Source organism: Hemibagrus wyckioides, linkage group LG10 (genome assembly GCF_019097595.1).
Source record: "Hemibagrus wyckioides isolate EC202008001 linkage group LG10, SWU_Hwy_1.0, whole genome shotgun sequence".
In the NCBI taxonomy this organism is placed as follows: domain Eukaryota; kingdom Metazoa; phylum Chordata; class Actinopteri; order Siluriformes; family Bagridae; genus Hemibagrus; species Hemibagrus wyckioides.
The window spans coordinates 2,195,001-2,215,000 of NC_080719.1; the positions used below are offsets into that span (position 1 = coordinate 2,195,001).

Sequence of the window (20,000 nt, forward strand, 5' to 3'; positions counted from 1 at the left end):
CCAGCATTAACTTCTTCAGCAATTTGAGCAACAGTAGCTCGTCTGTTGGATCGGATCACACGGAGCAGCCTTCGTTCCCCACGTGCATCAATGAGCCTTGACCGCCCATGACCCTGTCGCCGGTTCACCACTGTTCCTTCCTTGGACCACTTTTGATAGATACTGACCACTGCAGACCGGGAACACCCCACAAGAGCTGCAGTTTTGGAGATGCTCTGATCCAGTGGTCTAGCCATCACAATTTGTCCCTTTTGGTCAAACTTGCTGAAATCCTTACACTTGTCCATTTTTCCTGCTTCTAACATCAACTTTGAGGACAAAATGTTCTAATATATAATCTAATATATCCCACCCACTAACAGGTGCCATGATGTATTTCTATCTGTATTTCTACCTACATTTCTATCTGTTAACTTGAAATCCTTTCCTTCTTAAAAACGCTATAAAAACAATTCATTTGATAATAATCCATCACCTGAATGTCCCCCTGCGTACCTGTCTTTGCATCTCCTCCACCTGTCTGTGAGGAATACTTTTCAAAATCATATACATCTCCGGAAGCTTCTCCTCCGGAATGACGACCGATGCTCTGAAAACATAAAAACACAACAGTTTAACCCTTTACACTCCTATATTAAACTATTATAACATATTTTTAAAACATGAATCAAAAATAATGCGCAAACATAAAGAAAAAATCTATTACATCAGCAAATAATTAAAAAATAAATGAAATGAGGTTAAAAAATTATTTTCAGTTAAAAAAAAAACCCTAAATATTCATCCAACATGTTAGAGAAATTATACATTATTTATTATAATTAGGAAGCTTTTTATATATCTTTTTTTTTTAAATATAGATACATTATTATATTATTAAAAATAATGTAATAATTATTTTTAAAAATTAATATAAAAACATACCCTGCATTTTTAAAACAGTTTCATGAATCAAAAAATAATGCGCAAACATATTTAGAAAAAAATCTATTGAATTAACTAAGAAAATAAATCAAATGTGGTTAAAAAAGTAATTTTTGTTTTAAAATAAAAAAATGTTGTCCAACATGTTAGGAAAATTATATATTATTTATCATAATTATACAGCTTTGTTCAGATGTTATATATATCTAATGCATAAAATATATAGACATATTATTAATATCAAAAATAACAATAAAAAATGTTAATAAATATATAACAAAAAATAACAAAAGAAATGAATATAAAAATATTAAATATAAAAGAAATATGAATGAATGAATGAATGAATGAATGAATTTAAAATTATTTTTACATTTTAATTAAAAATAGAAATGAAGAAACAACACTGTGTGGTTAATCTGAAGGGGTTAAATAACAGAATATTCATGCACGTGTTTTTGTTGCTGTGCGTACCTTTTCCAGTCCAGCACCTCAGAGAAGGGCAGGATGTACGAGTCGGCCATGATGACGGGAACACACCCAGCCTGCAGGACGTCGCTGAGAGTGGCCTGACCGAGACGAGCGCCGCGTAACACCACGCAGAACGACGACTCCTACGGCGAGAAAACAACAAAGCGCAGCTCAGTGTATCGATAAAGAGCGTGAAACGTGTGCCTTTACTGATAAATAGAAACAGAATGCGCCTCTTAGGTGCCGATACTTTTAATCACGACGAACACGGAACAAACCTGAGATTAACCATAAGGTTTTACGTGCATCATGGGTAATCAATCTGGACGTTATAAACATTCTGAAGCTTTATCGTTGAGACATGTTCTGTTTTCTTATGCCCATAAACATTGCTTTTTTATTTTTATTTATTATGATAATTATAAACCAGGCTTTATTCTTATTTAATTTATTCAATCAGCTGCCTAGCTTTTGCCACTTACTCTATGGGAAAAAATCAATTACAAAAAAGAAACGGGGCATTAAACAAAAGCAAAGCTTTCTTAAAACTCTCTGTTTCTTTAAACATTCAACATTTTAACTGGGACAAATTAAATAAAATTTTTTAGTTTTTAATTTTTTCTCTTTTTTAAGCAACTGTACTTTGTTCTAAAAAAATAAATAAGAATAGCGCAATAAAATTGCATTATTTAGATAACATAAAAGTGACTACTATGAGGAAGTGAAAACAGGGAATGAAAGAAAAATAGATAGATAGACAGACAGACAGACAGATAAACAGATAGATAGATATTAAAAATGCATGTGCACAAAAAAGCAGGACAAACAATGGTCTGAAAAATTAATTACTCAATCAATTAATTCATTCATTCATTATTATTTATTTATTAGCCGTAAGAATTAATTAATGAATAAGTGTATGTGGATGCCAACAAATTAAAAAAAAATTAAACAGCAGAGACATTATATGACAGAAACAAAAGTATTTTTAAAGGAGATGAAATGAGTGAGTGAGTGAGTGAGTGAGTGAGGGAATGAGTGAGTGAGTGAGTGAGTGAGGGAGTGAGTGAGGGAGTGAGTGAGGGAATGAGTGAGTGAGTGAGTGAGTGAGGGAGTGAGTGAGGGAGTGAGTGAGGGAATGAGTGAGTGAGTGAGTGAGTGAGTGAGTGAGTGAGGGAGTGAGTGAGGGAATGAGTGAGTGAGTGAGTGAGTGAGGGAGGGAGTGAGGGAGGGAGGGACGGAGGGATGGAGTGAGTGAGGGAGTGAGTGAGGGAGGGAATGAGTGAGGGAGTGAGGGAGTGAGTGAGGGAGTGAGGGAGTGAGTGAGTGAGTGAGTGAGTGAGTGAGTGAGTGAGGGAATGCGTGAGTGAGTGAGTGAGGGAATGCGTGAGTGAGTGAGTGAGGGAGTGAGTGAGGGAATGCGTGAGTGAGGGAATGAGTGACTGAGTGAGGGAGTGAGTGACTGAGTGAGGGAGTGAGTGAGGGAGTGAGTGAGGGAGGGAGTGAGGGAATGAGTGAGGGAGTGAGGGAGGGAGTGAGGGAATGAGTGAGTGAGTGAGGGAGTGTGGGAGTGAGTGAGTGAGTGAGGGAATGAGTGAGGGAGTGAGTGAGGGAGTGAGTGAGTGAGTGAGTGAGGGAGTGAGTGAGGGAGTGAGGGAATGAGTGAGGGAGTGAGGGAGTGAGTGAGTGAGGGAATGAGTGACTGAGTGAGTGAGTGAGTGAGTGAGTGAGTGAGTGAGGGAGTGAGTGAGTGAGTGAGTGAGGGAGTGAGTGAGGGAGTGAGTGAGTGAGTGAGTGAGTGAGTGAGTGAGGGAGTGAGTGAGTGAGTGAGTGAGTGAGTGAGTGAGTGAGGGAATGCGTGAGTGAGTGAGTGAGTGAGGGAGTGAGGGAGTGAGTGAGGGAGTGAGTGAGGGAGTGAGTGAGGGAATGCGTGAGTGAGGGAATGAGTGACTGAGTGAGGGAGTGAGTGAGGGAGTGAGTGAGTGAGGGAGTGAGTGAGGGAGTGAGTGAGGGAGTGAGTGAGGGAGTGAGTGAGTGAGGGAGTGAGTGAGGGAGGGAGTGAGGGAATGAGTGAGTGAGTGAGGGAGTGAGGGAGGGAGTGAGGGAATGAGGGAATGAGTGAGTGAGTGTGGGAGTGAGTGAGTGAGGGAGTGAGGGAGTGAGAGAGGGAGTGAGTGAGGGAGTGAGGGAGTGAGTGAGGGAGTGAGTGAGTGAGTGAGAGAGGGAGTGAGTGAGTGAGTGAGAGAGGGAGTGAGGGAGGGAGGGAGGGAGTGAGTGAGTGAGTGAGTGAGTGAGTGAGTGAGTGAGGGAGTGAGGGAATGAGTGAGGGAGTGAGGGAGTGTGGGAGTGAGTGAGTGAGGCAATGAGTGAGGGAGTGAGTGAGTGAGTGAGGGAGTGAGGGAATGAGGGAATGAGTGACTGAGTGAGTGAGTGAGTGAGTGAGTGAGTGAGGGAATAAGTGAGGGAATAAGTGAGTGAGGCAATGAGTGAGGGAGTGAGTGAGTGAGGGAGTGAGTGAGTGAGTGAGTGAGGGAGTGAGTGAGTGAGGGAGGGAGGGAGGGAGGGAGTGAGTGAGTGAGGGAGTGAGGGAGTGAGGGAGTGAGTGAGTGAGTGAGTGAGTGAGTGAGTGAGGGAGGGAGGGAGGGAGGGAGGGAGGGAGGGAGGGAGTGAGGGAGTGAGGGAGTGAGTGAGTGAGTGAGTGAGGGAGGGAGGGAGTGAGGGAGTGAGGGAGGGAGGGAGGGAGTGAGTGAGTGAGTGAGTGAGTGAGTGAGTGAGGGAGTGAGTGAGTGAGGGAGTGAGTGAGTGAGTGAGTGAGTGAGGGAGTGAGTGAGGGAGTGAGTGAGTGAGTGAGGGAGTGAGGGAATGAGTGAGTGAGTGAGTGAGTGAGTGAGTGAGGGAGGGAGGGAATGAGTGAGTGAGTGAGTGAGTGAGGGAATGAGTGAGTGAGTGAGTGAGGGAGTGAGGGAGTGAGGGAATGAGTGAGTGAGTGAGTGAGTGAGTGAGGGAGTGAGGGAGGGAGGGAGTGAGGGAGTGAGTGAGTGAGTGAGTGAGTGAGGGAGGGAGGGAGTGAGGGAGTGAGTGAGTGAGGGAGGGAGGGAGGGAGTGAGGGAGGGACGGAGGGATGGAGTGAGTGAGGGAGTGAGGGAGTGAGTGAGTGAGGGAGTGAGTGAGTGAGTGAGTGAGGGAGTGAGTGAGTGAGTGAGGGAGTGAGGGAGGGAGTGAGTGAGGGAGTGAGTGAGTGAGTGAGTGAGGGAGGGAGGGAGTGAGTGAGGGAGGGAGGGAGTGAGTGAGTGAGGGAGGGAGGGAGGGAGGGACGGAGGGATGGAGGGATGGAGTGAGTGAGTGAGGGAGGGAGTGAGGGAGTGAGGGAGGGGAGGAGTGAGGGAGGGAGTGAGTGAGTGAGGAGGAGGGAGGAGGGAGTGAGTGAGTGAGGGAGGGAGGGAGGGAGGGAGGAGGGAGGGAGGAGTGAGTGAGGGAGGGAGGGAGGGACGGAGGGATGGAGTGAGTGAGTGAGTGAGTGAGTGAGTGAGTGAGGGAGGGAGGGAGTGAGGGAGGGAGGGAGGGAGTGAGTGAGGGAGGGAGGGACGGAGGGAGTGAGGGAGTGAGTGAGTGAGTGAGTGAGAGTAAGAGAGAGAGAGGGAGGGAGGGAGGGACGGAGGGATGGAGTGAGTGAGTGAGTGAGGGAGGGAGTGAGTGAGGGAGGGAGTGAGTGAGGGACGGAGGGATGGAGTGAGTGAGTGAGTGAGTGAGGGAGTGAGTGAGTGAGGGAGGGAGTGAGTGAGGGACGGAGGGATGGAGTGAGTGAGGGACGGAGTGAGTGAGGGACGGAGTGAGTGAAGGAAGGAGTGAATGAGGATCAGTGGATCAATGCGGATCAGTCTTGAGTGGTTTGGAGATAAAAATGAGATGGAGGTGAGTTACCTGTAGGATCTGCGGGTAGTCGAACGTCTGGCCCTTTGAGCAACGTTTCCGGGCCGAAGCCACGCCCTGAGAGAGGTTACTGCACTTGTCCAGGAGGAGGATGGACTCTCCGTTTTCCTCCTTCAGCCTCTCTAGCTCTGTGCGGTATTCCCGATGGACGGCTGTCTGAGACGACAGGATGAAGTATCTCCTCGGGCTGAAACACAAAAAGTCGTGACACTCGACATGCTGAGAGTTTAAGGCTTTATTAATACAGAGCGTAAACACAGAACTCACCCGGGCTGCCTCTCAGGGAGGTCGACTTCAGCCGACAGGGGGCTGTACACGGGGATGCTGACGTCGTAGCCTTGTCTGTAGGTCCACGTCGAGAAACCACCTCCAGCTAGCAAAGCTCTGTACAACAAAGAACATCAATAAACATTATACGTGATATTGGGGTGGCAATATTTATGATACATGTGTTTTATCCACACTTTTGAATGGCATTGTTTTGATAGTAACAGCTCATTCACAGGGACGTGTCCAGCAGACGCTCCACTAATAATAAACAGATGATAAAATAACACGTCACTCCTTCTATGACAAGGTTTTTTATTAAAAATCCACAGAAGGAGTCTCCAGTTCGAGCGCCAAGTTTTCCAACACCTTCAGGAGAGTGAACATGACAGGCTCAGACTTTTCTGCATTATTTAGTGTTTAGGAGAGTTTATAGCTGCTATAACGTAAGGAAGCACAGAAACTGTGAGAAAGTCTGATCTGATCCTGTGACAGATGGAAAAGGTTAGAATTGGATTTGGGTTTTTTTATGCAGAACTGCAAATGTTTACTTAGAAAGAAATTTAATTTATTTATTACACATTTATTATGTGTTCAAAAATTGTATTTATACAAGGATTATTATATTTCAAAAATGTGATTTTTGTGGAAAAAAAAATAAATATTTTTTTAAAAAGAAGTCGGTTTTGACTTTGTTTGATTATTTTTATAGAAATAAAAAGTCCTCTCTCTCTTCCTAAAAGAAAAATCTCTCTCTATAAAAATACTCTTTCTCTCACTAAACAAAAAAATACCCTCTCTATCTCTCCAAACAAAAAATACCCTCTCTATCTCTTTTTCACTAACCAACAAAAATTCCCTCCATCTCTAACTCTCTCTATAAATAAAAACTTCTGTCTCTCCTTCTTTCTCCCTGAGAACAAGTAAATAAAATGTCTGATGTCTCCCTAATAAATAAAATTATAAAGTAACAAATGCCAGTGAAATGCTGAACTATAAGAGCAATAATAATCCACCAGTGGGTCATGATGTTAGAGGAAAACAATCAGCTTCATGGTGACCATCACTTTTTTATGATTATACACAGAAAGGTGTGTGTGTTCTTACAGCAGTCCTGAAAATGAATCCGTTTTAAAGAGAAGCTGATGCAGATCAGGAGGCTGATTAAAAACTGAAGAGCTGCAAAATCAGGACAATGCAGCACACAGACACGCACACACACACGATGGCAGCTGGTTTTGTTGAGGTTACACACCAAATGGAGCACAGCTGGATGAATCCAGGAAATTCCCTACAGCTCCAGATAAGCGGTCGCCATTTTCAGGGCTTTCGAGAACATAAAACTCACCTTTTTCCACTCGGAGGCCGAGAACCGAGTGCTATGTAGCTGTAAATACCAGGAGATTTCACTCGTCTCTCTTTCTCTGTCTGTCTCTCGATCTCTTTGTCTCTCTCTCTATCCGAGCTTCTCTCTTTCTCTTACTTTGCCTCCCTTTCTCTCTCTCCTTGTCTCTCTCTCTGTCTCCTTCTCTCACTGTCTGTCTCTCTCTCACTGTCTGTCTCTCTCTCACTGTCTGTCTCTCTCGCTCTGTGTCTTACTGTGTCTGCCTGTCTCTCTGTCTGCCTGTCTGTCTCAGCACCGCATCAGAGATCAGATGCAGGAAACGTTAAAGTTCAAAATATTAAATAAGCTTTAGCGATATTTACAGGAAGCTTCTCACAGATCTGTTTGTTGTTGGAGGAATTAAAGAGTGCTCAGGTTTTATTTTATGGAGCGCAGCGTCACCGTGTCAGAGAGCGCTCAGTGTGTTTAAATACAGATACCAGTTAACAAAACACACTCACATGAGATACATTAACGCCTGAAATCGCTCAGAGACATAAATTAGCTCACGCACGAAAGAGCCAGCATGAGTCGCTGGTGCCCCCTAGTGGAGGGGAACTTCTACGATCACATCCTCGTGCTTCATGAAAAATATAAAGAATGAAGTAAACTTTTAAGAGATTTAAAGCTTAAACACACACCGCAGGTCTGAGTTTATGGAGCAATGATGACATTCACCCCTTTACTGTCCAACAATCTCACAACAATTTACCATTGCAGAGACAATGAATGAATGAACGAATGAGAAAGAAAAAAATTACAATTATTAAAAAAATAAAATAAAATAATAAGAAAAAAATCTAAAAAATAAAAGAGAAATGTCTTATTTAATAAATAAATACATAAATAAATAAATCTTTTTTGTTTTAAAAAACAATTATAAAACAATAAACGCACAAATAATTTTTTACAAAATTAAAAACTGAAAGAATAAAAATTGTTAAAAGAAAAACAAATTAAAATATATAAAAAAAATTTTTAAAAATTTAAAATAATAAAGAGAAAGGATCTAAATGAATAAAGGAGCAAGGGGAAAAAATAGAAATAATTATTTAAAGAAATAAAAAAAAATAAAAATATAAATATATGAATTAACAAAAAACTCAATAATTAATTGTAAAAACTGTAAAAAAACAAAAAAAAACAGCTATATACAACAACAAAAAAGATGTATAAATAAAATGTATAATGTACACACAAAAATAAAACAATAAATAAAAAGAGTAAGTATGAATTGATTAGTTAAAAAATAATAATTGGTAAAATAGTAAAAAATAAAATTAATTAAAAAATAAAATATGAATGAATGAAAATAAACAAAAGAAGAAAAATAATATATAAGTAAATCAATTAATAATACATAAAAAAAATAATGTATCAGAATATATCAGTTAGAATAAGAAAGTAATTTACATAAATATATATATATATACATATATATATATACACACACACACACACACACACACACACACACACACACACACACACACACATATATATATATATATATATATATATATATATATATAAATAAAAGCAAAAAGAAACAAACAATTGTATTAATAAATCCATTACTGAACTGGAAGTAGTTCAATTAAAGTCACCTGTCTCTGGGAACGTCCAGCGCCGTGTTGTAGTCCGGAGGTCCTCCAGGTAACATGTTGAACAGCAAGTGATTCATCCCCTTATCCCATCTGTAAACACACACACACACACACACACAATAGTAAACCATGTGTAGACTTTTCATGTGTTTCTTTTCAAACTGAAAAGCGACAGAGGGACAGAGAGAGACACAGAGACACAGAGAGACAGAAACACAAAGAGAGAGAGACAGAGAGAGAGAGAGAGAGAGAGAGAGAGAGAGAGAGAGCGATAAAAACATAGACTCTGAGGTGTTCACCTGGGCAGCATGGCGAGAGCCTGAGCGGTTTCCCGGATGCGCAGTGAGTTCTGGTTCAGGACGTCAATGGACGGGATGAAGAGACACGCGCGAGTGACATCATCGGTGTAGAAGTCGCTATCGGAGACGGCGCTCAGCAGCTCGTTATACTCACGCGACAGACCGCTACTGCTGATGGGCACGCCCACCTCGTCCACAAACCTCTGCAGGGGGTAGATGTACACCTGTATACACACACACACACACACACACACAGGTTTAAACAACAAAAAGTTACATTTCACAATAATTACTTTTTATAAAATATTCTTCTTTGTCTTATTGTCGTAATAAAAAATATTTATTCATTATTCATATATTTAAATTGAGCTAATGCTTTCTAAGTTTAAATATGAAATTGTATTTTTTTAAAGAAATAATTTTTTTTTACTTTGTTTACATCTTGCATTTCTTTTAATGTGATATTTAATCAAAAAAATGTTTATTGATTTATTTAATTTTTTCAATTTAAATCAACACTCATTTACATTAACACCCTGGGAATTTAACACTATTTTTTATTTATTATTTTTTTATCCAGTTTTTTAAATTAATATGTTAATATACATTTCATTTAAATTAAATTTAGATACTGTTTTATTTGAATAGTAATTTAATTTTCATTTCTTTTGAATGACTTCTTGTTTACCTTTGTAATAGTTTAATTGTAAGTTGTTTTTCTTTTCTTTTTTTTCTTGATTTAAAGAATTGAATTGAAATTTAATGCAATTTGAATTGATATTTTTTCATGTTTTAATATTTTTATATATAATTATATAATTTAAATAATTATAATTTTAATTACTTTATTTTCAGTTTCAATGTTGTGGAATTTTACTGAATTTACATCCTTCTGATTTGCTTTTCTGATATTCTTATTATTTTACTTTTAGTTTAGAAATTAAATTACCTTCTTATTTTAGTTTAGAATTTAATCTGAATATTGTATTTTATTATTTAATTTGAATAATTTACACCAGGCAGAGTCCTGATTATTATAATGATCATCGTAATATCTGAGTATCATTATAACTTTTGTTGAAGGTAAATAATTGATGTTTTAAATTTAAAAATAATTTTTTTATGCTTCTGCAACATGTTAAGAAAGCCTCATATCTGTGTCTCTGATGAAAAGAGGTGTCCAGATTATTCCCGAGCTGACCTTGATGCGGTTTTTGGGATTGTAGCCACAGCGGTAGACGTCGAAGCAGGTGTGCATGCGGCAGCTCAGGTCTCCTCTCTCGGGAATGGGACTGGACGCGGGCAGTTTGACCAGCGGAGCGTCGTGAACGCTGCGGCGGTCCAGGGTCCACTCGGGGGAAGATTCGATAGAATGAGGCCAGAACTGGAACATTCCGGTGGCGATTAAACCCAGCAGGACCACAGAGAACAAAGTGATGTAATAGATACGGTGTTTGGTCTTCATGCGAGGGATGAGAGCCGGACCGCGAGAGCTGTATTTTCCTGAGGCACACATCCTGAGGACAAAGCGCTGAAACACACACACACACACAAAATTGAGTTGTGTCTCAAATACTGGCTTACCCCTAATTCCCTGCTATCTACTTTCTGTGCATTATGCCCTACTTCCTAATCCCTATGCCATATTTCTCGTTCCTTTCACTGTAGTCCATACTATTCCCAAATTCCTATTTCCTACTTCCCATTTCACTCGTCGTATTCCAGATTCCCTGCTCCATCCACAAAGTCAGTAAGTAAAAAAGGGTTACTTAAAGTCAATAAATAAAAATAACCAGACATTATATATATATGTATATATATATGTGTATATATATATATATATATATATATATATATATATATATATAAAATCAGACAGAAATAAAGCACTTAAATAAATAAATAAATAAATAAATAAATAAATAAATAAGAATCAAAGAATTGCCACAAAGGTCACATTAAGGAGAACAATAAGGAGATATTTTAAAAAAATAATAATAAATATTTACAGTAATAAACATTAATATATTTCAATATTAAAGAATTTCTTATATTTTTATTTTATCTAAAAACATGATTTAAACAAGCTGATTCATATATTAATTACTCAGTGTATTAATTTATTAATTTAGCATTAATTTATTTTATTTCTGGGATATCTTTCATTATAAAATAACACGTTATATTTATTTAATAAAAAATATTTTTTAATAAAAATGCAAGATGTCAGAATTCGAGTCATTTAATCTACTTTTGCATTTATTTATTTTATTAGTTAATTTTGGAATATTCTATTGGTCTTGTTTTACAGGTGATGTCACTGGCAATAAGATACTTACAAGATCTTGAAAACAAATTCTTGTGTAGGAATTTAATAAAATTTTTATTTTTAAGAATTCAATCCGTTATGATGATTTTCATAGCCTGTGCCTTAGCTAGCTAGCATGCTAACAACAGATCACATAACAGCCAAATCTATTCATTCTTTATTAAGGTGACCTTACTGGTTATTTCGGTAACTAGTTCTCAAATTAACTCATGAATACAACCTAATAACCGAACCAATAACGATAGTTATATTCTACGTGAAGATAGAAAATAGTTAGCTAGCTAGTTAGCTAGCTTAAGCAAAGTTAGCTTAGCCTACCTTAGCCTCGTCTCGTCACCGCGGCTTTAACAACGTCGTAGAGTATTTAATTCATAGTGTTTTAATGAAATGAGAGAGAAAATGACGGTATAAACGGCCTTGTTTGTATATTTATTATGTCAGTGGAAAATATTCCGTGGAAAACCTCAAGGAGATGAAGAGGAAAAAAATCCGTTTTTCCCCGAACGTGTTGCCTCCTACTGTACAGGCAGCGGATTAGCAGGCTATGCTAGCGAGGACAATACGTCAACCGCGTCCGCCATATTGGAGAGGTCTGAGTCAATCAATCACTGCGAGTCTGTGTAGAGATGTGATGTGTGACTAGCCGGCTAAAATTACCCGTATTTTACTTCATGTTTTTCACAAATTCTTTTTATTACAAGCCTCATACATTTTCTGATCGATGTATATGTAAATAAATACATTTTTGCCATTCTGTCTGAGGTGGATTATGCATATCAGGTCAAATATTCAAGTGCACAGAAACCATACTAAACTTATTAAAGTATATTCCTTGACTAATGATTATCAGAGAAATATCTCCAGAGACTTAATTTTAATTAATATAACAGAATATGTTTGATAGCTTTAAAAAAAAATACAAAACAATCTGACCATAGCCTCAATCTGTTCTTGTCTGTGTAAAGTTTATTATTTAGTTAATTATTTTCTGGTAGCAACACCTCCTAAGTGTTTTATTCCTTTTATACCACAGCAATTTGCCCAACACTAGCTATTTTAATAGATTAAAGCTTGACACAACATCGATTTTAAACCTTTATAGCTTACCTGCAAAGCTAGGCACTGGAGACTCCTTCCACAAATGATAAAAAAACACTTCACCATATCTTTAGCGTATTAACATTAACATAAACCTGCCCTTCTGTCAGAATTGCTTTTATACAGTCTATATTAATGAATTTAATTAGTTAAATTAAAAATGACATGAGTTTAACGTTCATCATGAAGGACGCACACACCACAACGTTTTTTATCTTTTCATTTATTTTAATATCAATCAGTGTCACATATAACAGGTATCATGAATATAAGTACAAATGCGTACAACACATTACTAAAATCACATAAAATATACACAATTGCAATACACAACACTTTACAATGCAGAAGATGTAGGCTTCTGATCACACACACACACACACACACAGAGAAATGTGCTCACACACACACACACACACATTGTGAAAAGTTTTAGTGTGGCTCGATGCGGTGGTGAAAAAGGTAAAGGTGTATTGGATTCTGTACAAACACGAACAGTCCTCTATAAATATCCATTCAGACGTCAGTGCAAGTTCTTCCTCTGTCCATGTTAAAGGGCTGCATCACGACACGATGGCACCGCTGAGTGAAATTTTCTGCTCTATTTTCTCCTTTTCCTTTCACAAAACCAGGGAAGTTCCAGCTGTACAATTTGGTCACTGTGGGCACCTTGGAAACAGAGAGAGACGACGTATATACAAGCGTGTCTTCTTCTTTTTGAGCCATTTGTCTTTTGAAAAGTCCTTCTGGAGAACAGGGACGGGTTACTGGATCCCTCGGAACAAACACATGGCGAAGACCATGGCGAAGAGCTGAGGAAAGAAAATGTACTGAATTAGAAAGACTGAAAGAAACACTTTAACACACAACAGACCTGCTTCCTGACTAGCAGAGATGACTATCAGGATGTTCAATAGGTATGAGGAAAGTTCTAGAAAGGTAAAGGCATGTTTTAAACCTTTGTGGCTGTTTATAGACCTGTATCTTCTTTTTGTTTGATTTACAAGCTCAGCTTTGTACTAGCTTTTTCCCTCATATTAGCAAATCAAGCTAACATGACTAGCTATGTACATTCCCCAAAGGCACAGACGATCTCTGATACGTTCTTGAGAACATTATTTTTCTCCAGAATGATGCCTCTGTAACACATAAAACCAAGTTTTTCTACCATTTTAGCAGATCCAGCAGTAAACAGTGGGGAACTAAAGAAAAGGTAGACCGCACACAACAGAGAAATTATTCAAGTCAATCAATTCAGTTTTTTTTTTTTTTTCCATTTCATTTCATTGTCTGCAACACTTATCCGATCTATCCTTGGGTCATGGGGAGCCTGTGTCTATCTCAGGCATCAAGGCTGGATATACCCTGAACTTGCCAACCCATCACAGGGCACACACAGAGCAATTTAGAGACTCCAAACAGCCTAGAAGCATGTCTTTGGACTGTGTGAGGAAACCCACCAAGCACAGGGAGGACATGCAAACACCACACACACAGGGAGTGGGAGCAAGACTCGAACCCAGGACACTGGAGGCGTGAGGGGAACATGCTAACCACTAAGTCACTGTGCCGCTTCAATAGGGTTATCTCTCAAATGTTATTTTAGCTCTTTAACACACATCCAACCCACAAAAAAAGCAGTAATTTAAACATGATAGTAAATTTACAGCAGTCTTCAGCGGGTCATCATGCGGTCTAATAGATCTTCTTCTTTGGGCTTTTCCCTTCAGGGGTGGCCACAGCGAATTCTGCATCCTCAACACTTGCACCCACTAGCTTCATATCCTCATTTATTACATCCATATACCTCCTCTTTGCCTCCTGCCTGGCAGCTCCATCTCCAACATTCTCCTACCAATATACTCACTCTCCCTCCTCTGAACATGTCCAAACCATCTTAATCTGGCCTCCCTAACTTTGTCAACATGAACTGTCCCTCTGATGTACTCGTTCCTAATCCTGTCCAACCTTGTCACTCCCAAAGAGAACCTCAACATCTTCAGCTCTGCTACCTCTAGCTCTGACTCCTGTCTCTTCCTCAGTGACACTGCCTCTAAACCATACAGCATGACCGGTCTCACCACTGTCTTGTACACCTTGATTCTTGCTGATATTTTTCACACAGAACTCCCGACACCTTTCTCCACCCATTTCAACCTGCTTGTACTTGCTTCTTTACCTCTTTCCCACACTCTCCATTGCTCTGGACTGTTGACCCCCAAGTACTTAAACTCCTGTACCTTCTTCACCTCTTCACCCTGTAATCTTACTGTTCCACTTCCCTCTCATTCATTCACACAAATGTACTCAGTCTTACTACGACTGACTTTCATTCCTCTTCTCTCCAGCGCAAACCTCCACCTCTCCAGATTTTCCTCCACCTGCTCCCTGCTCTCACTACTAATGTTTTACGCCGGATGCCCTTCCTGACGTAACCCTCTCTATTTATTCGGGCTTGGGACCGGCACAAAAGTCACTGGACTGTGACCCCCATGGCTAGATTCATGCGCTCTAGTAGATGTAGGTACATTAATCAAGACCGATTGATAATCAATGTATTGATGAAGCTCCGCCCCCTGGATCTACATTGAGAGTATTGTGTATATAACATGGCTGACTCGAGGTATATCCCAAAAACAGGGTTTTCTTCGAGACTTAACACACTTTTGTTGAAGCCAGAGCTTAATGCATTGTCTTGGTGGTGGTGTTATTTTCAATCATGTTCTATAGCTCTTCCAGGTACAGATAAGAAAAACAATCTAAAAAATTAATACCTTTAACAAATGTTTTTTGTTAAGCTCATGACCAATGAAAGTATTTTTGTTAACATGTAATTTTAGAATTCAACAATTTCAACTTCATGCAATACATTTTAAACAACTTTACACAGAAACAAATTCGATTAACGTCCAGTTTCCATTTTGTCCACCAGGGGGCAGTGAGACACAACAAACTGTTTAACCATTGTGTCGCGTGTTTATAGCAGCAGCTGCGCGAGCTAAAATGTCTTTCAGGACTGAATTCAGAATCTTACTTCTATGGTCAGGACAACGATAGCGAGAGCTCCGGCCATGTAGATGTACGCCTCGAAGTAATCCACCACAGCTGAGTAACAGCCCTGTTTATAGAGACAAAAGAAAGGAGGTGGTTCGGTATCACATGAAATTATTCCGTGTCTTTGGCAGGAACTTACACGATGACCTCATTCCCGAATCTATCACACATCTGAGTTAGGACTTACACAAGGATACAAGACTTAAGGAATAAAAAACGAATTGAGAGACTTCTTTTGAGCTTCTGTTACAGAAAATGAATCAACATCATCTAACCAATCAGAATCCAGAACAGCACTGTGATGTAATCAACGCTATGTTCTCAGGAAAATTAAAACTTTTATTTGCTAAAATCACATTTTCTTAGTGATGTGGTGATATTCTTAGTGATTTGGGGGCGGAGTTACATTTAAAACTAGTTTATGATGTCACTAGAAAGATCCAAAGCTAAGTTACAAACCACAAAACAGTTATTTACCACTAAGTTATACCATATACCACTAATTTAGTTATGTTAGCTAAATTACGCTAGAAACAAGGCCAGGAGGATACAGGGGTGTTTCCTAACTTACATAGTCATGCATATTCAGAGATATTTTTTTATTGAGGATACAAGGTTAGAGATGATACACATTATGGACACATTATTCCTCATTGATAATGCTAGCGTTTGAACACAAGGCAGGATGCTAACCTTGATGCGGAATGGCATGTTGCCTCCGAGACACTCGTCCACGTTCATCAGCTGCTCATTCCTCAGGCAGCAGACCTCAGGAACGGCTCTGCCGGGGTTCAGGTGCCTGAAGAGGCTCTTCTGATCGAAATCATCAGCGCTGTTCACGCCACAGCATTCAAACTGCACGGCGAGACGCAAACAACAGCAGCGTTAGTGCAGAAACAATGCTACAGAGGATAAAAAAAGGTTGGAATTTAGTGTACCGTAGCCATGATGGTGTTCCAGGTGGCGGTGAAGACGTCTGTGTTGTTGCTGCCTTGATAATGTGCCTTCAGCTCTTTGGTGAAGTAATCTCTAGTGAGCTGATGATGATTATTAGATTATTAGGAGATAAATCACAGTGTAAATGGAACAATCCGAGAATGAACGCTGGAAATAGGGATACTCACATGCTCACGGAATATGAAGGCCAAAATGGCAGCCGCCAGCTCTGCCAGGAATATGATGAGGATGAGTAGGAAGAACTGTGTATGGAAAAAAAAACAGGAAACTGAGACCTTTTATTCCAATTATTACTATCATCTATTATTTCTGAATGAATACCAACATCATCATTTTCACTTATATGCTGTCATGTAAAGAATAAATCACCGTGCCTGTTGCTGATACAGTAAAATAATCAACGACGGCATGAAGTAATATAGCGGATTTACTGTATTTTTTTAGAACAGACACCGGGAAGTGTTTGATTTCTTTCACTAAGCAGCCATTACTAAGCCCCTGATTACTGATAACGTCACGCTTTTGGTGTTTTTAAGGATTGAAAGCCATTCAAAAAAGGCTAACATCAATCAAATCGATCCAAGCGGATGGTTTTCAATTAAAAATATTACGACACCTAGGTGTACTGTGATCAAATTGATCAACAATCCATCGTTAGCACCGCCCCCCGGAAACGTGGGACTGCCACATAGTCACTGCACAGGAAATCGACTCACAAACAGCAGTAGGCATTTGTTCTCCCGTATGGCTCCGCAGCATCCCAGGAAGCCGAGCAGGAAGAGCATGGAGCCCATGGCCAGGATCACGTAGACTCCGGTGAAGAGCAGAGGATTGGCTGCTACGATCTCCCTGAATCCGGTGGGATCCACCAGCACCCAGATTCCCACTCCGAGTAAAAACGATCCGCCGAGCTGCTCGGAAAAGGAGAATTTATCGTTATTAGCATTGAAACACATAATGACAACAATCATAATCATGGTTTATCCATGAAACCAGTTCATTCCTGTTCTCACTTATCTTCTAGCAGTTATAAACACACCTTCCCTCTCTTAAAGCTTTACCTTGGACTGTTACGAAGCGCTGACGCTGGAGACTCCTTCCATAAACGCTAAATAATAAACATCTCCTCACTGCTCAACAACTAACCACCTCTTTTATTAGCCGAGTGTCTGCTACACAAGTCCCGGTGAACTGGCTGTTGTTATAGAAACGATAACATATTAGCAATAAATTGCGTCCAGAGAAAACTGATCTACACATTCTGACCAATCAGAATTCAGAATTAATCTGCGTTCTGTAACAATTCTGACGTTCACATGATTTTTCTGCGTGGATGTGGTTCTACATCGATGTTTATAGCTAGTTTATACAAACTTGTGCTAGGAAGTTGCCGCTGGAAAATGCAGCCCTGACTAGCTAGTTATGCTAAATATGCTAGTTTCTGACGCTCCTTTTCCCTTTAGAGTTTTTCTGTATATTTGTGTGATTAGGATTGTTTGTGTAGCATTAATAACAGTCCGTTTGACATGACTTGACTTGCATGTTTTTCTCACCGCGAAGAAAAGCTCACACGTTGCTAACGAGAAAAAAAAAGAAGCCCTGACCGGAGGAAGTGTGCTGAGGCTCGCGGGCCAAACCGAGATTCTTTGGCAGGAGATGAATGTGCTTCCTCATGATATAGCTTTAAACTTTATTGTAGGTGGCAACACAGATTGTTCTAGACTTTTTTCTTTTCTTTGAAACACATATGGTTTAAAAAAACACAACCTCAGATGAAGCAACCTCTGAAACCGTGGATTAGCTTCGATTAGCGATAAACCTCTAAATCATCGCCCTGGTCCTCTCCGAGGTAAAGAGGGTATGAAGAAGGATCAGACCAGAGGAGAAGACCCCAGAGATGAAAGGTGTGAGGAACAAAAAAAGAAGATGAGGATGAAGAAGAAGAGGAGGAAGAGGAGAAGGAGATACTCACGAATATGAAGAAGTTAAAGATGAACATGAGGTACTTGATGCAGCTGAGGCAGTCGCCCTCCATGGCCGTGCTCCTCGCAGAGGCGTCTCCTTGCCCCTTTGGAGACAAAACCAGACGTTCATCAGCCTAAAAGTCAGAGTCCGGGTCACTCCGAAAGAAAAGAGACGTCTTTCTCTAGAGTCTAGAGTGAAAAGCAGCGGCTTTGTGCTCTTAACTCAATTAAAACCAATGACCTCATTCTTCCTTAAAAAAAGGAAGGAAGCGAACGGGAACAGATGCTACGTTCATCCAAAAATTAAATCCTTCAGACACTGACAACTCCGGGTTTTTCCTAATCGTATTTCTCACGTGTAATCAGACACAAGACAGAAGAAGAGAGCTGACCAACCGGAACATGTCCAGTTTATTTATGATGAAAAAATGAGAGATGCAGAAGAGTGGAAGAAAAAAAATTAAAGAAAGCTAAACAGCATCAGGAGGGGTGGAGCTGGACATTTGCTCTGGTCTTCACACCAGGAGCAGGACTAAATAAACATCTCCTTCCACCTCCTCAGACCACATGCTGCATGTTACAGCCTGGTCACATGATCCTGACCGTCATCCCGCTAGTGAAGCCGGGGGTGTGTCCAGCTGTCCTTTCTGTCTTTTCTAACTGAAGAATAAAGTGAGAATACAATAATGCAGATCAGCTGCTTTTGAAGGAAATTCCTATCCTCAGACACATTTCAGGAGAAATTTGAGCGATTCCCGCGTTAGTCTGTCGCTCTGGGACGTTTCTGTTGTTCCTGTGAGACATTAGCATGGCTGTGAGACTCTGACGTCACAGCTAGCACAGTTTTTAATGGAAAACACATTTCAATGGACGTCAACAGCGTGAGGAGTAACGCTACGAACAGAAAAACGCAAACACTGGGCTAAATCCCAGAATGCACCACAGCTATACAACAACATAGAAGTAGTTAGTGTAAAACTAGTTAGCATAAAACTAGTTAGCGTAGAACCAGTTAGCATAAAATTAGTTAGCGCAGAACTAGTTAGCATAAAAATAGTTTGCGTAAAACTGGTTAGCATAGAACTAGTTAGTGTAATACTAGTTAGCATAGAACTAGTTAAGGTAAAAGTAGTTAGCATAAAACTAGTTAAGGTAAAACTAGTTATTATAAAACTATTTAGCATAGAATTAGTTAAGGTAAAAGTAGTTAGCATAAAACTAGTTAGCGTAAAACTAGTTAGAGTTAATACTAGTCAGTAGTTATTGTTTGCTGTCAAAATGTCTTCAGTCTAAAATCTTGCCTGAATATTTGAAGAAAATAAAAGAAGTTTCCACTTCGGGACAATTTTATTGTAAATGCAGGCATTAAGTCACGAGGAAAAAACCATCTTCTCCAAAGCGCATGCTATGTCTGGAGAACTCGAGAACTGATGCTGGAACTCGAGCCGATGCTGGAACTCGAGCAGATGCTAGAACTTGAGCGGATGCTGGAACTCGAGCCGATGCTAGAACTTGAGCGGATGCTGGAACTCGAGCCGATGCTGGAACTCAAGCGGATGCTAGAACTCGAGCGGATGCTAGAACTCGAGCCGATGCTAGAACTCGAGCAGATGCTAGAACTCGAGCCGATGCTAGAACTCGAGCCGATGCTAGAACTCGAGTTGATGCTAGAACTCGAGCAGATGCTAGAACTTGAGCTGATGCTAGAACTTGAGT

The 20,000-nt window shown here is 40.0% G+C and overlaps 2 protein-coding genes across 4 annotated transcripts in view; both read right to left on the reverse strand.

The window, feature by feature from the left end:
- The window catches only part of ext2 (exostosin glycosyltransferase 2), a 47,825-nt gene extending 36,073 nt beyond the window's left edge, over positions 1–11,752 (reverse strand). Inside the window, exons 1-8 of the mRNA XM_058400973.1 lie at positions 11,530–11,752; positions 10,084–10,413; positions 8,883–9,106; positions 8,584–8,673; positions 5,593–5,709; positions 5,317–5,512; positions 1,399–1,538; positions 496–589 (exon numbers count right to left, since the gene is read on the reverse strand). Coding sequence (XP_058256956.1) covers positions 496–589; positions 1,399–1,538; positions 5,317–5,512; positions 5,593–5,709; positions 8,584–8,673; positions 8,883–9,106; positions 10,084–10,398 — 1,176 coding nt within the window. The 5' untranslated portion in view covers positions 10,399–10,413; positions 11,530–11,752. The remainder of the gene's footprint in view (positions 1–495; positions 590–1,398; positions 1,539–5,316; positions 5,513–5,592; positions 5,710–8,583; positions 8,674–8,882; positions 9,107–10,083; positions 10,414–11,529) is intronic.
- Positions 11,753–12,820: 1,068 nt separating this feature from the next.
- Positions 12,821–20,000, reverse strand: part of tspan18a (tetraspanin 18a) — a 33,506-nt gene continuing 26,326 nt past the window's right edge. For all 3 annotated transcript variants that reach the window (XM_058401393.1, XM_058401394.1, XM_058401392.1), the window contains 7 exons: positions 18,293–18,388; positions 17,037–17,231; positions 16,488–16,562; positions 16,302–16,400; positions 16,057–16,218; positions 15,344–15,427; positions 12,821–13,121 (listed from right to left, as the gene is read on the reverse strand). In XM_058401393.1, coding sequence (XP_058257376.1) covers positions 13,074–13,121; positions 15,344–15,427; positions 16,057–16,218; positions 16,302–16,400; positions 16,488–16,562; positions 17,037–17,231; positions 18,293–18,388 — 759 coding nt within the window. In that variant the 3' untranslated portion in view covers positions 12,821–13,073. The remainder of the gene's footprint in view (positions 13,122–15,343; positions 15,428–16,056; positions 16,219–16,301; positions 16,401–16,487; positions 16,563–17,036; positions 17,232–18,292; positions 18,389–20,000) is intronic.